This window comes from Canis aureus, chromosome 1 (assembly GCF_053574225.1).
Source record: "Canis aureus isolate CA01 chromosome 1, VMU_Caureus_v.1.0, whole genome shotgun sequence".
NCBI lineage: Eukaryota > Metazoa > Chordata > Mammalia > Carnivora > Canidae > Canis > Canis aureus.
This window is the reverse complement of record NC_135611.1, coordinates 54229650-54251089: the sequence shown is the minus strand read 5'-3', so window position 1 is coordinate 54251089 and position 21440 is coordinate 54229650. Positions and strand designations below refer to the sequence as shown.

Sequence of the window (21440 nt, the reverse complement as noted above, 5' to 3'; positions counted from 1 at the left end):
AATTCACTAGTTGTTTTTTCTTCGGAGTGACACAGTCCTCGGTGACTATTGTCTTCTGGAAGAATTCAGGTAGAAATGACAGCTGTGGGACATATTAACTGGTTAGTTTCAGGTTTAATTGCTAGGAGCCGGGTAGGCCCACTGCTACTACTTTAGTTTAATCCATTGTAAAGGTCAGGGATGGGGGTAAGTACTCTTATATATCCAATTTAAAACTCACATCTGTAGTGAGCCACAGCTAATTGCCAGATTTCTATTATAAGCTTTGATCAAGCTGAAAGACACGGCTTTATGCCATTGACCAGTGAGATATATGTGAGTAGGGCATACCTTTATGCAGTTAATGAATTTTCTGATCAACTTTGTGGAATTTTTTTTTTAACTAGAATCAGTTTCTATTTTTTAAAGATTTTATTTATTTATTTATTCATGAGACACACACACACACACACACACACACAGAAAGAGAGAGAGGCAGAGACACAGGCAGAGGGAGAAGCAGGCTCCAAGCAGGGAGCCTGATGTGGGACTTGATCCCAGGACTCCAGGATCACGCCCTGGGCTGAAGGCATGGGTTAAACCGCTGAGCCACCCACCCAAGGATCCCCCTAGAATCAATTTCTAAGTGAAAGATTTAAAGGGATATTTTAGTGATATCCTTGTATTGATCTCTCTTGAAAACTTATTTGTATTGACTTGTTGAAATCAGAGTTCAAACAATAAAATCAGACTTCACTTGTATTTTATAGCTACTCGAGAAATAGAATTTGACAGAAACCAGATGAATAGACTTCCATAGTGTATATACTAACCCAGCTATAAACTAGAGTGATTTAATGTGCACGCTTGCTTTTATATAGGAAGAGCATTTTTATTGAGCCCTGTTTAAAATGATCTCACCTTAATAAACAGAAATCTGGAAATACTGCATGCTAACATCCTGCCTTAGGGAATAAAGCACACAATATATAACTGAAGGGGAAATCAAGGGCTCTAATTTGCCCACTATAGCTGCTTTTCATCAGCTTGATGCCGTGTGTGTGAAATCTACAAAATGGGCCTAAATCCTAGCCATAAAAGCTACCTCTGAGGGCTGTTATGAGCAGTTATGGGAGTAAATTAATCGAGTCTTTTGAGCGCAGTCATAATGAACACATTCACAGAGAGATATACAAAATAGTCAATGTGAAGGTGGCAGAATGAGCAATTTATTTCCTCCTCCTGGGTTGACTTAACTCACAAGTGGCTGTATAAATGGTGCATGTGTTCAGTTCTTGAGATTAAGTGGGCAAAAAAGTACCTAGGCTGTATTTATGCTCATCGGGGGTTATAGTACTCTGTGATGTCTCGTGGGCTATTGTGGTCAGTGCATCCCTAAAAAAAAATTAAATTACCAAGTTTACCAGTCTTGGGAGAAGAGGATTAGGACAATTCAATAGAAATAGTTAAAAGCAGAAGAGGGTTTTTCACTCTTGTCTACCCCTGGATGATATTCACCAAAACAAGTAGACTTTGGGAATTTTTAGCAAGGATCTTTTACTCTCTATTCTTCAAAAATAGTGAACTTCTTGCCAGAACAGGGTGACTTCACGCTGACACACTGAATTTATGAAATTCATCTCTTCACCAGTGTAGTCTGATCTTAAAGGTGGATCAGATAATGGTTGGCCACATTCATTAAGTTGCCAGGAGCTCCTGAGAAGGCAGTGGAAAATGACCAATAGACACCGTGCAGCCATAAGGTAATACCCTCCGGGTCCCCTTCATGTGTTCAGACTCTACTGTAATCTAAAGGGTGCCCATGCCACTGTCACTCTTCATTTTGTTTGAGCACATTTATTCCCATCCTTGCTCCTCACCTGAAGCGTGTGTGATACTGGTGTTTTGGGAGGGGAGAAGTATCAGCCTTCTCTGCTGCCTCTAACCCAAGTGACTTCCCATAGTAAACAATGCCTCTGCTTCTAGGTGACTCCAGAAACTAGGGAAAGAACTTCATAGGGAATATTCACATTTAAATACGGTGATTATGGGACACCTGGGTGGCTCAGTGGTTGAGCATCTGCCTTTGGCTCAGGTCCTGGGGTGATCCTGGGGTCCTGGGATTGAGCCCCACATCGGGCTCCCCTTGAGGAGCCCGCTTCTCCTTCTGCCTGTGTCTATGCCTCTCTGTGTGTGTCTCTCATGAATAAATAAATAAAGTCTCAAAAAAATAAATTAAGGTGATTATGTCAGGATTTGCCACTTATATGGGATTATCAGATAAAACCACAGTGATTTGTAACTTGGTTTCAGTTGTCAAATTCCATTTGTTTTCACCAAGTGGGAGAATCTTTCAGAAAGCACATGCTAATGTCTCTAAACTTTCGTCATTGAGTGAGTTGAATCCGAGGGCGTGGATGATCCATTACGGTACTTGGGACACCTGTGGCAGGTCCTTGGCACCACGGAGGGAGGGCAAAAGGTGAACGGTAGCCAGGTGCCTTCCAGCCACCCTTCCTTTCTGAATTTCACTCAACTGCATTTTTGATGGCCCATGTTAGGAAGTGGATTAGGGTATGTCTGTCTGTCCACCACAAGACACATGTCCTCGGGTCAGGATGCTCATTTCAGGACCAGAGGCCTGCCCTCAGACCCTTTGGAAGGACAGGATAGACAAACTCTACACAGAACCTGCGAATAACTTGCCCGTCTGAAGCTTTCTCTGATTTCATGGAAGCCACCCTAACCATCCATATGTGGCAGGATTATTTTTGGTGGCCCCCGGCCGGGTGGCACAGCTTGAGCAAATGCAGCCTCTAGATGTTCCCTTCCTGCCCTGTTCAACCACAAGTGTACAGGCTTGGGCTCGGGCCAGCTGAATCCTTTCACGAATTACCAATGTGACTTGGAAAGCGTCACCAACAAACTATCTAAAGCTACTTACCCTTGGTGCATTCTTCTGTAGAGTGGGTACTTGCCTGCTTTGCCATGGTCACGTCCCTCAGCCTGACACTCTTCAGTGCCCAGTGGACTAACATCTCATAAGTAGAAAGGAAAATGGAGAATTTTTATGGAGATTTCAAATCAGGAGGCTATGTTTGGCTTTTTGGTCTATTTTTTCAACTTGGGTTGACATGCTAAATTATTGGTTTTTTATTACTGCTAGCAATGAGGGTGGGTTGTTTGAGTGGGGTAAATGTCCTTCTGTAGGATTATTTTGAACACCAATAGACATAGTGCAGGATAATATGCCAAGGGTGCAAGACTCCTGGGTAGAGTTTTCTGGAAACTTCCAGCGTATATTTCTACCAGAATGCAGTGCTAGAAGGGAGAAGAAGAGCAGTAAATTTTCATGCACACCACTGGATTGCAACAATCTGACCTGAGACCTGCAGGCAGTGCAGAGACAGTTTTGAATTCAGGACATCTCCTGGTTGGCTTGTGCCTCTACTCATCGGCTATTCTGTTCAAAACAATGAGGCCCAATCAAATGACTGCTTCATGTCTGGAGCCTCATGTGCATGCAAATGAACAGCCCACTTTTCTGACTTTACCTTGTTGTTGACTACAAAATTAATCAGTGCAACAGAGGAACACAGAGTTATTAAACCCCAATTTCTGAACCAAAGGAAATGAATGTGTCCAGAGATTACGGAAGATATATTTTCTGAACTCCTTTCTTCAACTCTCCATCTGATAGATCCTGGCAGATTTATCTGGCTCTCCGTCAAGTCATATAGAGAAGACATACAGCTAAAAACCAAGGCTGCTTATCTTCTGGCTTCTGCGATTATTTTTTTTTCTCATAAGGGTCCATTTTAAAAGATTTAATAGACAAGAGTTCTAGGTGCAGCTCCCATGGAGCATGACACTTTTACAGATACTGGACGTTCGTGGCCAGCAAGTCAGGCTGACCGTGTAGACGAGGGCCTCGTACTTCATCAATCCAAACCCTTGGAAAAGTGGCCTGGGAACCGTGTGTTGAACATCGTGTACTGCACGCCAGCAGCCCCGGGCGCTTGACCAATGCGTGAAACGCTCTCATTCTCCTTCTCTTTTGAGCACTTTAATAAGAAGAGCTCAGGGAGAAACCGGTCTTTATAAGTCAAGGCCTGACGTCAGAACAATTCACCCATGTGAAGGAACTTGGCCTCCTCTGCATGCCCTTAAATGCCTGTCTGATCCTGGTCTAAACCGGAACACAACTCGGAGTGCCCACTTGTGCCCCAGGCCATGCCTCGCTTCTTTTATTTATTTAATTTTGGGGGGAGATGAACAGAAAGGAATACGTTCTCTGGATTAAATGAGCCATTTTGGTCTTCATTTTTGAGACAAATCTGTAACAGTTAACAATTTTTCTTTTTCTCCTAACTTCATCAGGCTCCATGTATAAATAACAAGGCTCATTGTAAAAATATGAATATTAAAATTAAATAATGCTTACAAGAAATGGATTCCCAAGCTATAGATGAAGATGTGCTTATTTAAACAAACCTAACAATCCACACAGTAATTTGAGTTGGCACTAAGGTACTCATCATGGTGGGACAGCTCAGTAGGAATTTTGGTGACTTTTCATGAAACTCTATGTTCATTTGTACCTAAGGTGTTCTTAGGAGCAAACCATACCATCTGGAGGAATTTAACCTGTTCCCTGGTGTATGTACCCCTTTTATCTTGAATGCCCCCTGTGGTCCCTTTCTAGTTAAATGTTTTAATTGGGCTGTGGCTCTCTAAAGTATTTCTTTCTAAAAGTATTAGAAAGATACTAGTATCTTTCTAATAAGATATACATATGTCTTATACACATATACACACATGCATATATATACAAACACATATATGTATATATACGAACGATTCTCTCATACTGTTTCTATCAGACTCTTAAAACACAGTCTCAAATGTAATTGATATCTCTGACCTATAAAAGTTTGGTGAAAGTGTTGATTATTTAAACACAACATGGTTATACTCTGATTTGTATGTTTCTGAGAAACAGAAGCCACTTCAGCATTCTACAAATCACAATGGGTCTCTGAAGTGCTTTGAAAAAAAAAATGAAAAAAAAAATAAATAAAGTGCTTTGATATTTTTGTGATGGCAACATCTTCAAAATTTAGTTCTGTGTCATAACACGGCAGTGTTACGTAAGAGTTAATGTTCACATGCTTATCACAGGAACTTAGTATTGATTATATAACCACAGAAGTACTTTCTAACGCCAATATCTTCAGGGCTAGATACTCATTAGACATTAAGTAGAGCTTATTTCTAGGAGGGAATTAAATGTTTTGCTTCCAATTAATGAAAATTTCCACTTGAATCTTATTATGTATCAAGAAACACAGTGAACCCCCTTATCGGAAGATATGGACACTTACGAAGATTTATTTGGAATATAATGTCTTAATAATCTGCCTATGATAAAAAATATTCTCATTGAAAATTAAACACTATTTTGATTTTTTAAAATGAAAAATAATATACTGGTTTTTATTTGTTCTATAACCTAAAGCAATAAAAATTGTTTTATAGTTAATTGGTTTGAAATCATAAAAATAATTTAATCTGAAGATCTAGGAATATTAAGGGCAGCTGAAGGAACTTAATTTTTTTAATCATATTTGTTTTTTTCAAGACTGTGCCCTACAGTGTATTGACTTTATAATATATTTTCTTACTAAGTTATAATGACCTTTATTTTTTAGGCTTGACTACAATATGGTAGGAATGCATCCCTCACTTTAGTCAAGATCTATTAACATCAACACTAATAGAACTTTGTAAGCAGTGGGCATTCAGGTATGGGAGCAATCACTGAATGCCTATTGTATGCTAGTCTTTATTAAAAGTTATGAGTGTTAAGAGTAGCAGGACCCTGATATCAAGCTGCTTAAAATAGAATTGTCAAAGCAAATTATACATGCATTATATTTCTTAAGAGATTAAATCCAAAATATTCATTCATATGTGCAGATAAAATACATCAGTTCCAGGTGTTTAGACAATGAGGCTATGATGGGCTAGGGATAAGAAAAATTAAAGGAGGCTTCCTGGATTGACAAACTTAGAACCAGGAGGGAGGGGTTTGGGGGGGCCAGGAGGGTGCCAGTAAATGCCTAACAGCTGAACTCCATTTTCAACATGCCAGATAATCACTAATAAATTATTTTATTCATATGCAGAGAGTCTGTGTAATATGATATATCTCACACCTGAGTGACATATACATTGATGATTTTACTAGCAATTAAAGTGAAAATCAGACATGTAAAGTGCACATATTTCCATTAAGCTTGGGAGCAAGAGCCATTTGCTCATTAATTATTTTGCTCAGATAATATAGTTTTCTAGAAGTCATAAAATTTAAAAATTAAGGTAGAGAGAATGTGTCTTTTTAACAGATTTTACCTGCATAAGTAGCTGAGTTTAATATTTAATCAACCTTTGTTTCCTATCTTTAAAAGGAAAGGTTACTAGTATTTGAAAGGAGAAAACAGATCAAGACCCAGTCAGCAATGTGAGATGTATAGCTGTCCAGCACTAATAACAAAAGTTGCAAAATAAAATCATTTAAGACAAAGGCCTGCATGTTGAGCAGAATTTCATAAAATTTAACCATATTTATTGTACACTCAACTTTCGGCTACTAGAAGGGCTGGATGGTTAAGGTAGTATAAAGACATTCCATAAATTTATGAGGAAATCATTTTAAAATATCTTGGACTCCACCTTAACCCATGTTTTAAAATGCTTTTGGGAACAAATAATTGAAATGAGAGTATAATCAGGCAGATGCTGAAGCATACCTTTTCATTACTCATATAAACCTCTTTCCTGATCATTTTTCTTGGGGAAGGGTAGAGACAAATGCTTTTATAGTTAGCACGGATCATCATAATATTGGCACCTTTACTAGTGTTCACTGCCCCCCCTTAACGTAATTTTAGTTTTTATTCTTTGCATTAGGCTGGCATCTTCTCAGCTGAGCATGAGAAAAATCATTATTTTCACAAAGAGCCCTGTCGTGGTGTGCCTTTCTGCCCCTGCTTTTCCCATGCTTCTGGACTCACAACTAGTAATTTCAGTCGTGTGTAAATTGCACTGCCATCTGATGACATTTTGACGTACAACTACACCGCAGACGTGATGGGCACAATCAGAAAGCCTGGCTGACTGAATTATGGGCCAGTGTGTTTCTTCACAAAAGGTCTGGACTAACAAACGTTTGGTGACAATCTTCTCCCTCTTCTGATGTGTCACTAGAGAAGCTCAAGGAGAAGGCAAAGAACCCACAAGAAACACATTCTGCTGGTGCCCCAACACCTGAACACAGGGGTGAGTGACTGAGCCTTTACGTCGGTGTGTTCGTAGTTTAAATCTTTAACTCAACAGTATTTGAGGAGGGAAGGAACAGTGGCCGGTGCCCACTAAGCTGCTGTTAACAGAGGTGAACTCCGTAGGAAGCAGGGAGTCACGTAACCGATGTAATCGATAACCAGTAAACACCTCCGTGACGTGCTCCTTTTCCGTTGTCATGCTTTGTCATTTTTAATTTGTCCAGGAAATGTGTGCCTTCCAGCAAGCGTTTGGAGAAAACAAGGACGGAAACATAGAAAGAAGTTTGATTCCAGGAAAGAGTTAGAGAGACTCTAAAGTTTGCGTTCTGATTTAACCAAGACTCGGAGAACAAGGATTTGATGGTTCCCACCCCGCTTCCCGCGCCCCGGCGGAGACTTATATTCGAATTACGCGCACATTTTCTCGTCATTGGAAAGTCACGGTGATCACTCCAAACGGCAACACAGGAAACGTTAAGGACAAGGAGAAACATTTTGCGTGTAAAAGAAAGAGCAGCAAACTTTCAGAGGAGAAGCGCGGGCTCCCCAGCCCCGCGGGCAGCCTCCCCAGACCGCCCCCCGCGCGGCCAGGTCCGCAGCACGTGCAAAGTCCCGACGCCCGGGACGTGCCCCGACCACCGAGTCTGCGCCTGTCGGGCGCGTCTGCCGGGAGGCTGATGGAGCCTTCCAGTGTTTCCTTCGTCGGAAAAAATGCGAAGGCGACGGCAAAATACCCACTCGGTAAGGTAAGAGTCACCGGAATCTTTTTCCTGTTTCGCAAATTTAGGGACTGCGACCTAGTGAGAACCAGGGCTGGCGCCCGTTACACGCGCCGCTCGGAGCGCGCCCCGCGATTGCAGAAGCGCCCTGAGCCTTGGCTGGGACAGAGGCGTCGCATCCCGCCCCAGGGCGCCCCACTTGCTCAGTTTGGTGCAAATACAGAAGATGCTCGTTTCCACTATGCGCTGTTTAGATGGGAGCGGGGAAAAGCAGAGACGAGGGAAGAATCCGGCGCACACTTCAAAATACAGACACTTGAGAGCTGGACGGACCGAAGAAACCGTGGAAAGCGAGAAACCGCCCCGGGGCCGCACGCTCGCCGGGCCGAGCCCCGCGTCAGCCCAGCGGCCGCACCGCCGCGCTTTGCGCTCCGGTGACCGCCTTGCCCTTCGTGGGAGCTGGGCTTCGGTGCGCGTGCTCCCGTCCTGGGAAGGTGACCTAGTCGAGGGAGTCTGGACAGCTCGGCCCTCGGCGGGGCAGGGGGGCTGCGCCCCTCACCCGAACCCTGAGTTGGGCGGTGACCCCGCACCGCGCGCGGCCGGAGATGCGGGCACCTGCGCGCCCGTGCGCTCGGGCGCTCCAACTCCCCAAACTTCTGGCGGCTCCTCGTTCTGAGCGCCCATTGGGCGGCACGTTTCCCTTCAGTTCAGCAGCAACTGGTTTGGATTCCCGGCTGGGAAGGAGGGGGTGTGTCTGTGTTGGTGGGGGCTGTGGTCCTCCAAAAGCCGCAGGTGAGGAGGCGGTCCTCGGGACATTTTTTTTTTTCTTTTCTGAGCCAGAGTTACTCTTTCATTCTTACCGGGGCAAACCGGCCTGCGCACACGAACTTCCTTTTAAAGTGTGTTTCGCAAAAGGAGTCCTGGGGGATGAATAGGCTTTCTAAAATCTTAGTTTTTTTGGAAACGCTGTGCGTTGATCTAAACTCCAACCAAACGTCCGAGTTTGAACTCCCCTCCCGGGAGCTCTGAGCACAGCTCGGTTGGAGCTGCCGGCCGGCCACCGGGAGGGCTCCCTGGCTCGGGCAAGGGACAGGCCGACGTGGCTTGCCCAGCAGCGCACAGCTGGAGCAGCTGCTGGGCGGCGGATTTAGAATCCGGAACACCAGCCCCAGATGTGACGACGCCCCGCAGAGACGCAGGAGCTCCCCAGCCCCTCCTCCCCCCGCTCCCCGGGCCCGGGAGCCCAGCGTCCGCGGAGGGCGGCCGGGGTTCGGGGGCCTGGCGCTGGGGGCCCAGCGGCGGCGGGGCGCGCTACGTGGGCGCGGACGGCGGCAGCGTGGGGAGCGCCCGCTCCGCCAGTGGGCGTCTTCTGCAGCCGCCGCCGCCGCCTCCTCCCCGGGCAGCGGCACTGCGGCGCTTTTCTCCGCTGCTTTCGAGCAGTCGCCGCGGCTCAGCCGCCGGAGCGCGCACAAACCACGCGGCGCTCGCAGGCAGCGTCTCCGCAGCCCCTTGCCCGGGCCGGGAGCACGCCGATCGCGCGCCAGCCGGCCGCCAGGCGCCGCCGCCGGGGACTCGCGCCCGGCCCCGGGTCCTCCTGCACCCGGAGCGGGACGCGATGTGAAGACTGGGCCGGGAGGGGCGCGGAAGACCGGAGAGGAGGACCAGACCCACGCTCGGGCCGGGCCGGGCCGCCGGGGAGGGCAGGTCCTGCGGGGGCGGAGCCCGCCGAGCCCGGGCCCGCGGCGCGCCCCTCCCGCCGGCGGCCGGCCCCACCGCGGCCCAGGGAGGAGGGCCATGGCCAGCCCCGCAGAGCCGCGCGCTCCCCGCCCCCAGGCCCCCCTGCCAGCGGCCGGGGACGAGCCCGGCTCCGGCCCCGGCAAACTCCGCCCGGAGCCCTGGCGCGGCGCTGCCGGCGGGGGGGGCGCGGTGGGCCCGGGGCCGGCCCCGGAGCGGCCTGGCGGCGGCCCGGCCGAGCGCGCCGCGCCCCCGCCCCCGCGCCCGCCCCCCTCGTCCGCAGGCCGCGCCAGCCCCGCGGGGGGCCCGGGCGCCCTGAGTGCGCGCGGCGGCGGCGGCGGCGGCGGCGGCTGGGGCCCGGCCCGCGCTCCCTTCGCGCTCGCCCTCTCCTCCCCTGTCCCCTCCTCCTCTCCATCTTCCTTTTACTTCTGGCCGCCGCCCCCTCCGCCCCCTCCCTCTCTTCTCCCCTCCTCATCTGCCTTTCACCTCCCCGTGCGTCTCCCAGGAAGGGAGGGCGCAGCGGCGGCGGCGGCGGCTGGAGGAGGCGGCGGCGATGCTGGCGGCGGCGGAGGACAAGAGGCAGCTCCCCTGAGCGTCCCTCCCGGCAGTAGTCCCCGCGGCGGCGGCGGCGGCGGCGGGCGGCGGCGGCTCTTCCTCTGCTCCGCGCTCCAGAGCCTGCTGCTCCCGGCCCGCGCCGGGCTCCGGCTCCCGCTCGGCCCGGCCGCCCGCCGCGCGGGCTCCCCCGGCTTCCCGGGCGCGGGCGGGGGCTGCCCCGGCCCCAGCCCAGGCGGCGGCGGCCGAACTCCGCGGCGGCCCCGGGGCGCCGGCTTCGCCCTCGCCGCCGCGTCCCCCCTGCTCTTCGGCTCCGACATGGAAGATGGACCTTCTAATAACGCGAGCTGCTTCCGAAGGCTGACGGAGTGTTTCCTGAGCCCCAGTAAGTGCCGGGCTCCTCGTTCCCCGGGCCCGGGGCGCGCAGGGGGCTTGCGCCCGGGAAACCGGCGCCCGCGGGCTTCGCTCGGGGACGGGGAGGCTGGGGCACCGGGCGGCGCGCGGCGGCGGCGGTCAGCGCGGGGACCTCGGGCTTTCCCAGGCTCCGCGTGCGCGCGGGGAAGGCTGACCCGGGAGCGGGCGGTGGGGACGGGTCCCCGGGTTGCCTGTGGCCGCCTTGCCCGGCCCGCGGTTGCAGTCTCCGCGCTGTGACCCCGGACGCCGGGCTCCTCCGCCCTTAGCCTGGGACCAGGGGGCTGGGGGAGGCGCGCCTCCTTGCGCTTGGGGGTCCTGCCCGCCGGGTCCCCTGGCCGGGCGAGGGCAGGCTCGCGCCCCGGAGCTCCGCGCTCCCAAAGGCGAAGGCATTCGGGGTCCCCCGGGGTCGGGGTCGGTGCCCGGGCCGCAGCCCCCCTCCAGCCCCCCTCCCCCACCGTGACCCTGTTCCAGAGCGTGGACCAGCGGAGTGGAACGGGGGCACCTCCGCCAAGAGTCCACTTTCTCTAGAGCCCGGGGTGTAGCCGGTGCTTGGGCGGGTAAAGGGAAGGACAATGGGGCGTGAGGGTGCGAGAGGAAGGCGCCGCGGGTTCGGACCCCCGGGCCGGCTCAGGCCGCCCCGCCTCCCCAGCCCCGGGTGCGGGGCCGAGAGCGCGCGGGAGCAGGGGCGGTAGAAGGCGTGTCGCGGGGGAGGGGGGGCAAGGCTGAGGCGAACAGTCAAGGCAGAGGTTTGCTAGAAGGCAGGAGGCGGGAGATGTTAAGGGAAGAGGCACCCGGCGCGCCGAAGAGGGGATCGCCGTTGTTGTGGATGGAGGGCGAGCAAGGTGAGGACCGGAGACCCGGGGCGGGGGGCGGCGGAGGTCGCAGCGGCCGGGCACCCGGCGACTCCGGCGGCGGCCGGCTTGGGCACGCGTCTTCCCGGCCCCGAGCGCGGGGCCCGGGCGCCGCCGTCCACCGCGTGCGCACCCGAGCCTTTGTCTGCTGCTCGCTAGGGAACCGCGCTTCCGCGGCGCCTTCTCCTGGCCGCCTCTCCAGGGTCGCGTTTTGGCTTCCTGCCCCCATCTGCCGCTCACTGCCCAGCCCCGGCCCCTCGTCGCCTCTGGGCACTTGGGGTCCAGCCCTGCCTCGCTGCTGGCGCTTGTCTGGGCAGCACTGCCCGCCTGGGAGCCCGGGGGAGGGGCAGCCCCCGGGCCTGCGAGCGGGTCCTGCCCGGGCCCTACAGCCCCCAGCGATCCCGCCTCCCGGGCGCGGGGATCCACCGGGCCGCGTGGGTCGGCGGCCTCCCGCACCGCGCGCACCGGGCTGTCCGGGGCTGACTCTGCCCCTACTTGGCGGTGGACCTGGTAGGACCGCGGGGCGTGGGCCCTGGACTCCCCGCCGACCCCTCCGTCCTGTAGGCTCCCAGGTGGGGGGGGGGGGGGGAGTCTGTGGGTGTTGGCTGATTCTTAGATGCTGCAGTTGGGGAAGGATGTGGCCTGGGCACGAGGGGTGGCTCGCCTGCTGCCCTTAGATGTGGACATTTTTACTTACTGAAGTGGACTCAGATTTGCCACGAATTGAAGGCGGAGCGAGAACATGGAGCTCCCAAGGAGTTGTGAAGTGTGTTGGTTAGACCTTGGGCCTAGAGCTGGGGTCCCTGTCTGTCCCCTTGCATGCCCATTTGTGCATTCTACGCAAACATCTACATTCCACGTTTGGCAGCTAGGTTGTGTGTGTAGGGAGGGAGGGGAGCCACGCCTTGCATGGGATGGGCACTATTTTGGGGAGAGGGCAGTGGTAAGGAGACAAGGGTGTGGACATTTGGGTGGAACTGAGTTTCCTAAAATGATGAGGTTTCTGTTTGTATGTTGGTGTTACTGGGGTTTGTTAGTTTGGGGTGGGGGCCCCTGGCTAGGGATCTTGTGGGACAGGATAAAGATGAATAGTCTGGGTTGAATGAGGCTGAACTGAGGGGCACCCAGCAAGGGACCCTTCTTTGGAAGGACAGAAGACCTAGGACCTAGAGAGAAAGCCATCAGAAGGAACTCAATCTGCAGAAAGTTCTGACTGGGAAAAGCCCAGTGATAAACACACTCAAGAATTGCGGGATTCTTGAGTCCCACCCACTCCCCACCAACTGAGCAAGGCTGGGGTTTGAATAGGAGCAAGTGATAAAGCCCAGTGATAAACACACTCAAGAATTGCGGGATTCTTGAGTCCCACCCACCCCCCACCAACTGAGCAAGGCTGGGGTTTGAATAGGAGCAAGAGGTTATGAGGTCTCCTTTGGGACATTATTAAGGTACTAAGTATGAAAGTCCTCTTAAGCACAACCTGTTGTTAGGCAAAGCTGAGAAGAGGCTGGCTGGCTGCTCAGAGGACAGTAGCCAGTTTCTGCTCTGACATTTTTGGGGTCTTTGTTTCTGTCTGGCTACATGATAAGCCACATCTGTCTGAATTGCAGAAGTACCAGAATCTTGGCCAACATTTTTTATATTGGTCAGTAAAAATGAACCTTTTTGAAAAAAAAAATCTGTATTCTGTAAGAATAAAAATACCCAAATGTATAAAGATGTGTCTTAATTGTTGTGTCTTTATTCCCGTTTTTACCTTTCCGTTTGGTCTCTTCTGGATCTAGCCATCCAGTAGTCACACAAAGGCTATTGTGTCCAGTTATTGTTTCTAGGAGCACAGGTTTTATTTTTATCATCATCAAAAAGCAAATCATGGATTGGAAGTTTGGTATCCTGCTTCCATTCCTGTCCTTTTGGTTTTGCATTTTGGTTCACACTGATTCACTGGTTTGCTCAGTAATGCACGGAGCAAACACTTACTAAAAGCTACTGCCAGTTGCCAGGTGTTGCTCTGGTCTGGCCGTGGCCCAAGGGGAGTCCACCAACCAGCAGGAGAGAGCCTCCGGGAAGCAGGCTTAGCATCGATGCCCAGGACCCAGGGCTAGTAGGTCCAGGCCATACCTGATGCCCCTTCGTCTGCCATCTACCTTTAAATGATGATCTTTGACCTCGTCCTCAGGCTCAGGGCTTCAGCACATCACTGCTTCAGAAGTTGCTGATTGGAATAGAAAATAATCTCTGCACTTGGAGAACCCAGATCCACCGAGAGGGAATGGAGAAGTCCACTTTGCAGCAGAGTGTGTGTGCGTGTGTGTATGTGCACATCCGTTCATGTGTGTGTGCCCGTGCATGCAGAGCAAAGTCAAAAAGCCATGCTGTGATAGACCAGTAGAAGCTGCAGTTTTCTGGAAACAATGACTCACCTTGTCTGCACTTGGTGCTGTGTGGAAAGTGCAGGAGAGGTATCCCTGCGAAGAAAGACTGAGAATACTGCCTTCGGGACACTGGGCAGTCAGAACAACTCTCCTTCCCTCTCTCCCTCACCAGGGTCCCTGTGTCTGTACAGCTGCCTACTCCGAACAGGGCAGAGCTGTAGAAAAAGGAAACTTCTGGTTGGTCAGGACAGAGGCAACAGGGAAATGACATGGTGGAGATTTGTGAATGCACTCCACAGGCGCTTCTCTGGACTACAGTGTATCTTTCAAATGTTCACAACAGAAAATGTGTATGTTTCCAGGAATTGGAGGTTTTAAATATGCTTGGCATCAACCACTAACCACTGTTGCCCTTTCTTGAGACTTAAGACACTCTGCGGCCAGCACTTGAACAAACGGAGATAAATAGGATTCCTTTTAAGAGCAAATATGTGTCACACACGGAAGCTACACTACACTTCACACGTAGCTGCTTCTTACCGCGGCGTCGGTGAGAGGGAGGTTGCTGAGGGTGTGAGGCCAGAAGCACAGCAACAGAAGTGGAGGTGAGGTCAATTGACAGTGAACCAACCAGTAGTTACTGAGTCCCCTACTCAGTGCAAATTGTTTGAGGTTGACGAAAATCATGATGACTGTGCCTTCAAAGGACCCGAAATATAGATCTGGCTACCTACCAAGATAACCAGCAAGACAGTTGTGGGTTTCCCCTGCCGGGCCTGGGTGCAGGTCATGGTAGACCAGGTATCCGTGTCTGTTTGGCTGGAGTAGTCAGGAGAATTGAAATCTGCAGGCCATGCTGTTTAAACTGGCTGGAACCATTTAGGCGTGTTAATTTAAATTTCACAAAACTCCTTTTTTGGTTTCATAAAATCTACACGAACAAAGATAATCCCTAAAAATCTAAATGAGAGGCAGTGGAAACAGAAGAGAATGTCTTCTCTCCTGATAATCTTTTTTTTTTTTTTTTAAAGATTTAATTTATTCATGAGAGACACAGAGACACAGGCAAAGGGAGAAGCAGGCTCCATGCAGGTAACCTGATGTGGGACTCGATCTCAGGTCTCCAGGATCACACCCTGGGCTAAAGGAAGGCTAAAGGCTAAACCGCTGAGCCACCCGGGCTGCCCTCTCTCCTGTTAATCTGATGCCTTACCCTCGGATGATTTTGGACGTAAAACCTTTCCGATCTGTCCCTTAGGAAAAGCAATGCAGCGCAGTAAAATAAGTAAGCCATATAACGTATAACGTGGTGACTGTGGCTAATAATACCGTGTTGCATATTTGAAACTTGCCAAGAATGTGGATCTTTAAAGTCCTTCCTCATCACAAGGAAGAAAAATGTGCTGCACTGGATCATTAAGGAAATGTTAGGATTTGTTTACTATAAAACAGGTTAAACCTGGTGTGGCAACCGTTTCATCAATTAATACGTTGTTAATTTTTGTTTGTTTAAAACAGCTCACTCGGTCTGAGAAGGAAAGAAAAAATAATTTTCATGAAAAAGGACGATTTCTCCCTTAAAAGGAAAGCTCTTAGCTGTAATCCAAAACATTTTAATTTCCTTTTAAAATGTAAATCAAGCTCCTCCAGCTGATCTAAATTGGTCTAAGGGGGAACTCCACAGTGATAGAGTAGCTCAAGATCTTCCAAAGCAAACAGAAGATGGCTAGCGCTCTGATTTTATTTGTAGCATTTACCACTTTCTGGAATTTTCTTGCTCATTTACTGGCCTGCTTGTTTATTGCCCGTCTTTGCTGTGCAGAAAGCAAGCTTGTTGAGAGCCTGAGGGCAGGAGCTTGTCTTTTTTTGGTTACATCCCTGAGACTGGAAGAGTGGATGACATATGCATTGAAGGTGCCCTAATATTTGTTTTGGAAATTCAAAGGCAGAAAGAAACCAAAAACAACAACACAGTGCTTGTGAAAAAGGAATATAGAAATTGAAGGCCACTCATTGAAAACTGACTTGGCCTCAGCCTCTGTGTTGGGGCGCCAGGACTCCACCAGGTATGAGACAGAGCCCGTGCTCTCAGGAGCGCACAGCTAGCAGGAGAGGCAGGCGGAGCTTGCGCACGCAGGCACTGCCTGGCAGAGGCTGTACAGGATGCTTTAGGGACAGGGCACTGAGCACCATCTGATTGGAGGGCCCTGAAAAGATTTCACAGAGTTGCCAGTAGGACTCTTTCCCGACATGAATGAGGTAGATGGGCATGCTGGCCCCTTGAGGGTTCAGGGGGTTGAGGGCGCCCCCACAGGCTGCTGTGGGAAGTGGGCTAGGTGTGGGGAGGGGTGCTGAGCAGAGAGGATTCTCTTGGGCTAGCACTCGCCATCTCCTGGTTGTCTGTTAGCGTCAACCCCTCTGTAGTACGACACACCGACACACCGGGAGGTAAGGTAGAAAGGCCAGGGTCCACCACCTCCTCTGTGACCACAGGCGGAGGGCTGGTGTGTGGTACAGTAATCGGCCAGGTGAGGACAGGTGGGAGGCTGAACCGAGATGGGGAGCATGCACCTGCAGAATAGGGGAGACAGAAGCCATAGGGCGCAGGTGGTATTGACTGAGTGTATCAGGCAAGGGTCACATGGCTCCTTAGTTTCTGGATTGCAAAGAGGTGTGTGTGAGAGTTGGGGGCTGCTGCTGGTGGTGGTGGTGGTGGTGGCTCCTCCTCCAGAGAGTAGTAATAAAAGAGCAGGAAATACTGAGATTGACACCTGTTCTTGGGTCAGCACTGTTATTGCTGTGGGGATTTCTGATTGTGTGGTGCCTGTGCTCTGCAGTGTAGACATGAACCAGTTGAGTATCCAAGGCGAAAAAAAAAAACCCATCAAGTATCAACAGTACCAAGTACCACAAGAGCTACATGGAGTTATAATCGACAGTTGAAGGGATGGCTCCTATAGTTCAGGTGGCCTGTGAGGATCTCTCAGGATCTGGGGAGGTTCCCCTGGGGTTGTGAATGGCCCAGTGCAGAGGGCCCCAGGCAGGGGGAGTCTCTGGTTGGAGCACAGAATGAGGGCTCCTGTTGCTGGAGCGTGGGTGCCGTCCAGGGCCCTGGTGTGGAGTGAGGCCCACTGAGCACAGGAGCCAGCTTGGGGCTTCGTGAGTTGGGGGAAATTGCATGTAACTGCACAAGCAAGGGGCAGCTACTGGAAGGTTTTGAGCTAGAGGGGGTCACGTGCTTTGTGATCTGAGAAGCTCATCCTGGCTGCAGTTCGGTGTGTGAACGTAGGGGCTGTGGTGGAGACGGAGCGAGCACACATGGGCCGCTGCACTGGGCAGGGCAAGAGCCGGGGTGACTGACGTGGAAATGAACCGTGGCTTCAGGAGAGGTGTAGAGGTGGAGAATGCAAGATGTGCAGGTGGATTGGGCGTGAGGATCAAGGGAGGGGGGAGACAAGCAGGGTGCTGAGTTTTCAGTGGGCAGTTGGGCAAGTGGCTGGACCGTGTGAAGGAGCCACCAGGAGTGGGCAGGTGTTGGGCGTCGTGTTTGGCAGCGTTGTCTGCAATGCCTACTGCACAAGGTAGTGGACATGTTAAGAAGGCAGTTGGATGAGGAAAATCTGGTGGTCGGAGGGTGCATCGGTCCAGACTGGAGAACCAGGAGTAACCAGGGTGTTCCCGGGGCCCGGGGTGGCGCCCCGGTGCATGGGGAGGCTGAGGCACTCATGGAGCAGCGGCTTCCCCCGCAGGGGGTATGCGATGACTAGGTGGCTCTCTGGGTGGCCGCAGAGGGAGTGGGGCTGGAGGTGAGGCTGTGTGACTCCTCTGTAGAGTGGAAACCTGCCGTGAGCACTGGGAGCAGGAGTGACGGAAGACTGTGTGACGGGAGTGGAAGGAAGGACCATGGAGAGTCCGCGGGAGTAGTGAGCCAGGGACCAGGGGAGATGGAACAGAAGGTGCCCTGCCATTGCAAGGGGGCACCTCAGCGCCGAAGAAGCCCGATGCCCTGGAGATCAAGTAAGTTAGCTGGGCCAGGGAGCCAGGGAGCCAAGGTGCCCTCGGGGCCGGCCGGGGGTCCTGAGCTCCGTGGCAGGGTGGCAGGATGCAGACCCGTTTTCAGGGGCAGAGAGTCCCCAGAGGGGAGTGCACAGGGCAGTGGTAGTCCTCAGGGCAGAAGGTGAGAATGGCCCCAGGGCTCCTGCTGCTGAGAGGTGAGAGCTGTCTTCTCCCCAGGGGGACTTGAGAACATTACCTGCCCAGGAGGAGTTTGAAGAAAGAGGAGGAGAACAGAGCAAGCCTTTAGAGATGATGGAGAAAGGAAGCCCAGGCACCAGAAGGGGGCCCTCCCCCAGGAAGAGCTGTGGAAGGCCAGTGTGGATGCTGAGGGGCTCAGGTGCAGGGAGGGGTGCCGTAGGAAACTGACCTGGGAGCCCCCAGCACGTGCCCCCCCCAACCCAGGACAGCCCAGGGCAGCCTCGGGCAGCAGTGAGCAGGGTGGGGGGCTGGCAGTGAACAGGGTTGGGGGGCCAGGCAGTGTGCAGGGTGGGGGCTGGCAGTTTGCAGGTTGGGGCCTGGCAGTGTGCAGGATGGGGGGTGCACAGGTGCAGGGGGAGCAGAGCTAGGCTGCAGGGGGCCCTGCTCAGCGCAGGTGGGTCAGTAACTGCCATGCAGCTGGAGATGGTGCTGCTGAGAGCTGTTTAGAAGGAAAGCCTGGGGACGCCCCCACACACAAGCCCAGGGAGATGCACCACCGCTGGTGCAGAGAGAGCTGCAGGAGTAAACGCACGCGCTCTCTAGGGGCACAAATGCGCTGCACAGGGAAGTGTGGACACTTGGAAGCTCTCAGTACACATCCTGGTGAGAATCGCTGGAGCGGTACCGTGAAGGAGGGAGGTATATGGTGTGCAGTGTGGGAGCTGAGGGAAGGCAAGACTCCCCAGGGATGGGGGGGCCTGGCGGGGGTCAGGGGGGTCTGGTGGCCAGGGCGTCACGCAGAAGAGAGGTGGAAGATAAAGGCCGCGTGCCCTGTGGAGGAAAGCCTGTGGAGTCTTGGTGTGGAGGTTGTCTCCTGTGTGTTGGGGAGGGCTGGACGTGCCCGAGCACGGTGTTTGGTCCTGTAGCAGGTGACTATTCATCTAGCTTCTGGGTTCCAGCTGCTGTCCCAGTCACTGGCAACAGCCATGTCCACACAGACCTCCTGGCCTTCAAGGAGCTGCTGTGTAATGTGGGGTACAGATGAGATCCAGGGCGCTGAGGACACCTTGTAGCAGTGAGTAGTGAAGAGGGACGCATGGGGGAGAGAACACTCTTTAGTGGCATCATGACCTGCAGGACGAAGCTCTCTGTGGTGACCCCCTCCTCCCGCTGTCCCATCTCCCCAGCCCTCCCTGCAGTGCCAAACTGCTTGTGGGTTGAGAGGTTCTGACCCATGGGTCACCACATCTCCTCCATGGCGGGGTGGGGGAGGGGCGGGGGGGCTTTCCTTCCTGTTGTGGTCACCGCCCTCCTGGAATGCCCTCCTCTCCCTGGGCTCACTCATCATCCCCTCATCTGCATCCCCCAGTGCCTGGTTCCACTTGTGTGTCCCCCTTCCTTCCCGTGGGCAGGAAGTGTGTTTTATTCATTTTTTTAACCTCCAGCAATTGCCAAGCAATTAGACAATAAGTCTAATGAATAAGTAAGCGAAGGTGTTCAGGTGGGAGAAGATGATCGAAAGGTTCCCTTAAGAATTTTAGTTTTCCCCAAAGGAAGACAGTAATGAAATAAATCACATGGTTGTTAAGTTTTAGCCTACCTTAGAAACATCATTTGATTCATTTTTTTCCCCATGTAGTCCAAAAACACTATCTGACACCAATGACCAGGGCTTGGGAGTTACTGAGACCCGGAGCCACGGGGTTGCCAAGCTCAGTGTGGAACAAACTCCAGGAGTTGATGGGAAAGAGGGAGATGTGTGTTTAGAGCATTTCAGGTGCCTCTGTTTTATTTCCTGAGGGAGTGATAAAAAGCTCTTTACTTTGACAAAAACATTTTCTACAGCGGCTAAGGGAAAGCCTTGCTTATGAAGGTATTGAAACAGTGCCATGTATGTGGACATCATGAATTATTTATAAAAATGCAAAGGTATTTGGACTTTTAAAAGTTGGTAAGTGCTGTGTAAGAAACAACTTTGCATGAAGAGCAGGTCACTGCTGGAAAAAAGCGTCATGAGTATGTGGAATTCAAATTGAACTTATTCGCACATGATATAATTACGTGTTTCTGCATTATAGTTTTAGCAGCTTCCAAAACAAACATTTAAGATGATATCCACAAAGCTTGATTACTATGGCTTCCTAGATTTGGTAATTTTGCATTTTATCCTGCAGTCAGGATTATATCCATTTTCAGATTTTCTTTTTGTCCCGAGACCAGAAGTTTACTCTTAAAACATTCTTGTCTCATCGGTCACCATGCCTTTTTAGGATAATACTCTTTGTGTCTCATGATTGAACATATCCAATTATTTTAGGGCAGATTAAGGAAAGACCTCGTTATAAAACCTCAACAATTAAAACAAGATGGTTCTGGCATGTGAATAGATAAACCAGTGCAACAGAATAGAAAAGTCCTAAAACAGACCCAGACACATGAAGGAATTTAGAATATTTTAAGTGTCATCGTTTCTAGTAGTAAAAATAGACTAATGAATAAAATGATTTGGAGACCACTAGGAAGTCATGTAGACAAAAACAGGATTAGGTCATACCTCTTACTGTACCTCCAGGAGGAACTCCACAAACAGTTCATATATGTTTTTTTAAGACTTTATTTATTCATGAGAGACAGACAGAGAGAGAGGCAGAGACATAAGCAGAGGGAGAAGCAGGCTCCATGCAAGGAGCCTGATGTGGGACTCGATCCAGGACCCCAGGATCACGACCTGATCAGAAGGCAGATGCTCAACTGAGCCACCCAGGTGTCCCTGGTTCATATGTTTAAATGGTTCTTTTTTAAAAAAAGGAAACATAAAAAGACAAAAAAGTGAGGTGATTCCCTCCTGGCTTTGGAATGGAGAGACCCCTTCAATTGTGACTCAAAATCCAGAAGTAATCAAAGAAAAGATTGTCAGGGGAATCTACAGTAACAGACTGTTTATGGCCTTTAGTACCATAAATGAAGTCCTACGAGATTCCTGGAAAGCTGCTGTGCCCGAGCCCCTTGCCTTTCTGCCCATCACCGTTTGGCTTCCACTGGTGCCTCGAGCTCCGGCAGCACCAGGCTTCTTGTAGTTCTCTGCCATCTGCCCTAGAAGGAAGCAGTGACCGCTCCATCACTGCGTAGGGCTCACTGTCCTGAGACACGGGAGCTCCTAGAAATGGTTAAGGAAAAGAACTTAATAGTGGTCAAAGGAAATGAACAGATTGTTCCTAGAAAATGAAATGAATGGCTATGAAAAAAAAATAAAAGAAAGAAAAGGTGTTCAACCTCATT

General features: G+C 51.2%; 1 protein-coding gene across 3 annotated transcripts in view; it reads left to right on the top strand.

The window, feature by feature from the left end:
- The window catches only part of PDE10A (phosphodiesterase 10A), a 590722-nt gene that overhangs the window by 280826 nt on the left and 288456 nt on the right, over positions 1 to 21440 (top strand). Inside the window, exon 1 of one of the 3 annotated variants that reach the window (XM_077899625.1) lies at positions 9836 to 10712. The exons of the other annotated variants lie outside the window; for them this stretch is intronic. Within the exon in view, the coding sequence (XP_077755751.1) occupies positions 9836 to 10712 (877 nt within the window). Of the gene's footprint in view, positions 1 to 9835; positions 10713 to 21440 lie in introns of those variants that run through there. 3 annotated transcript variants of the gene reach the window in all.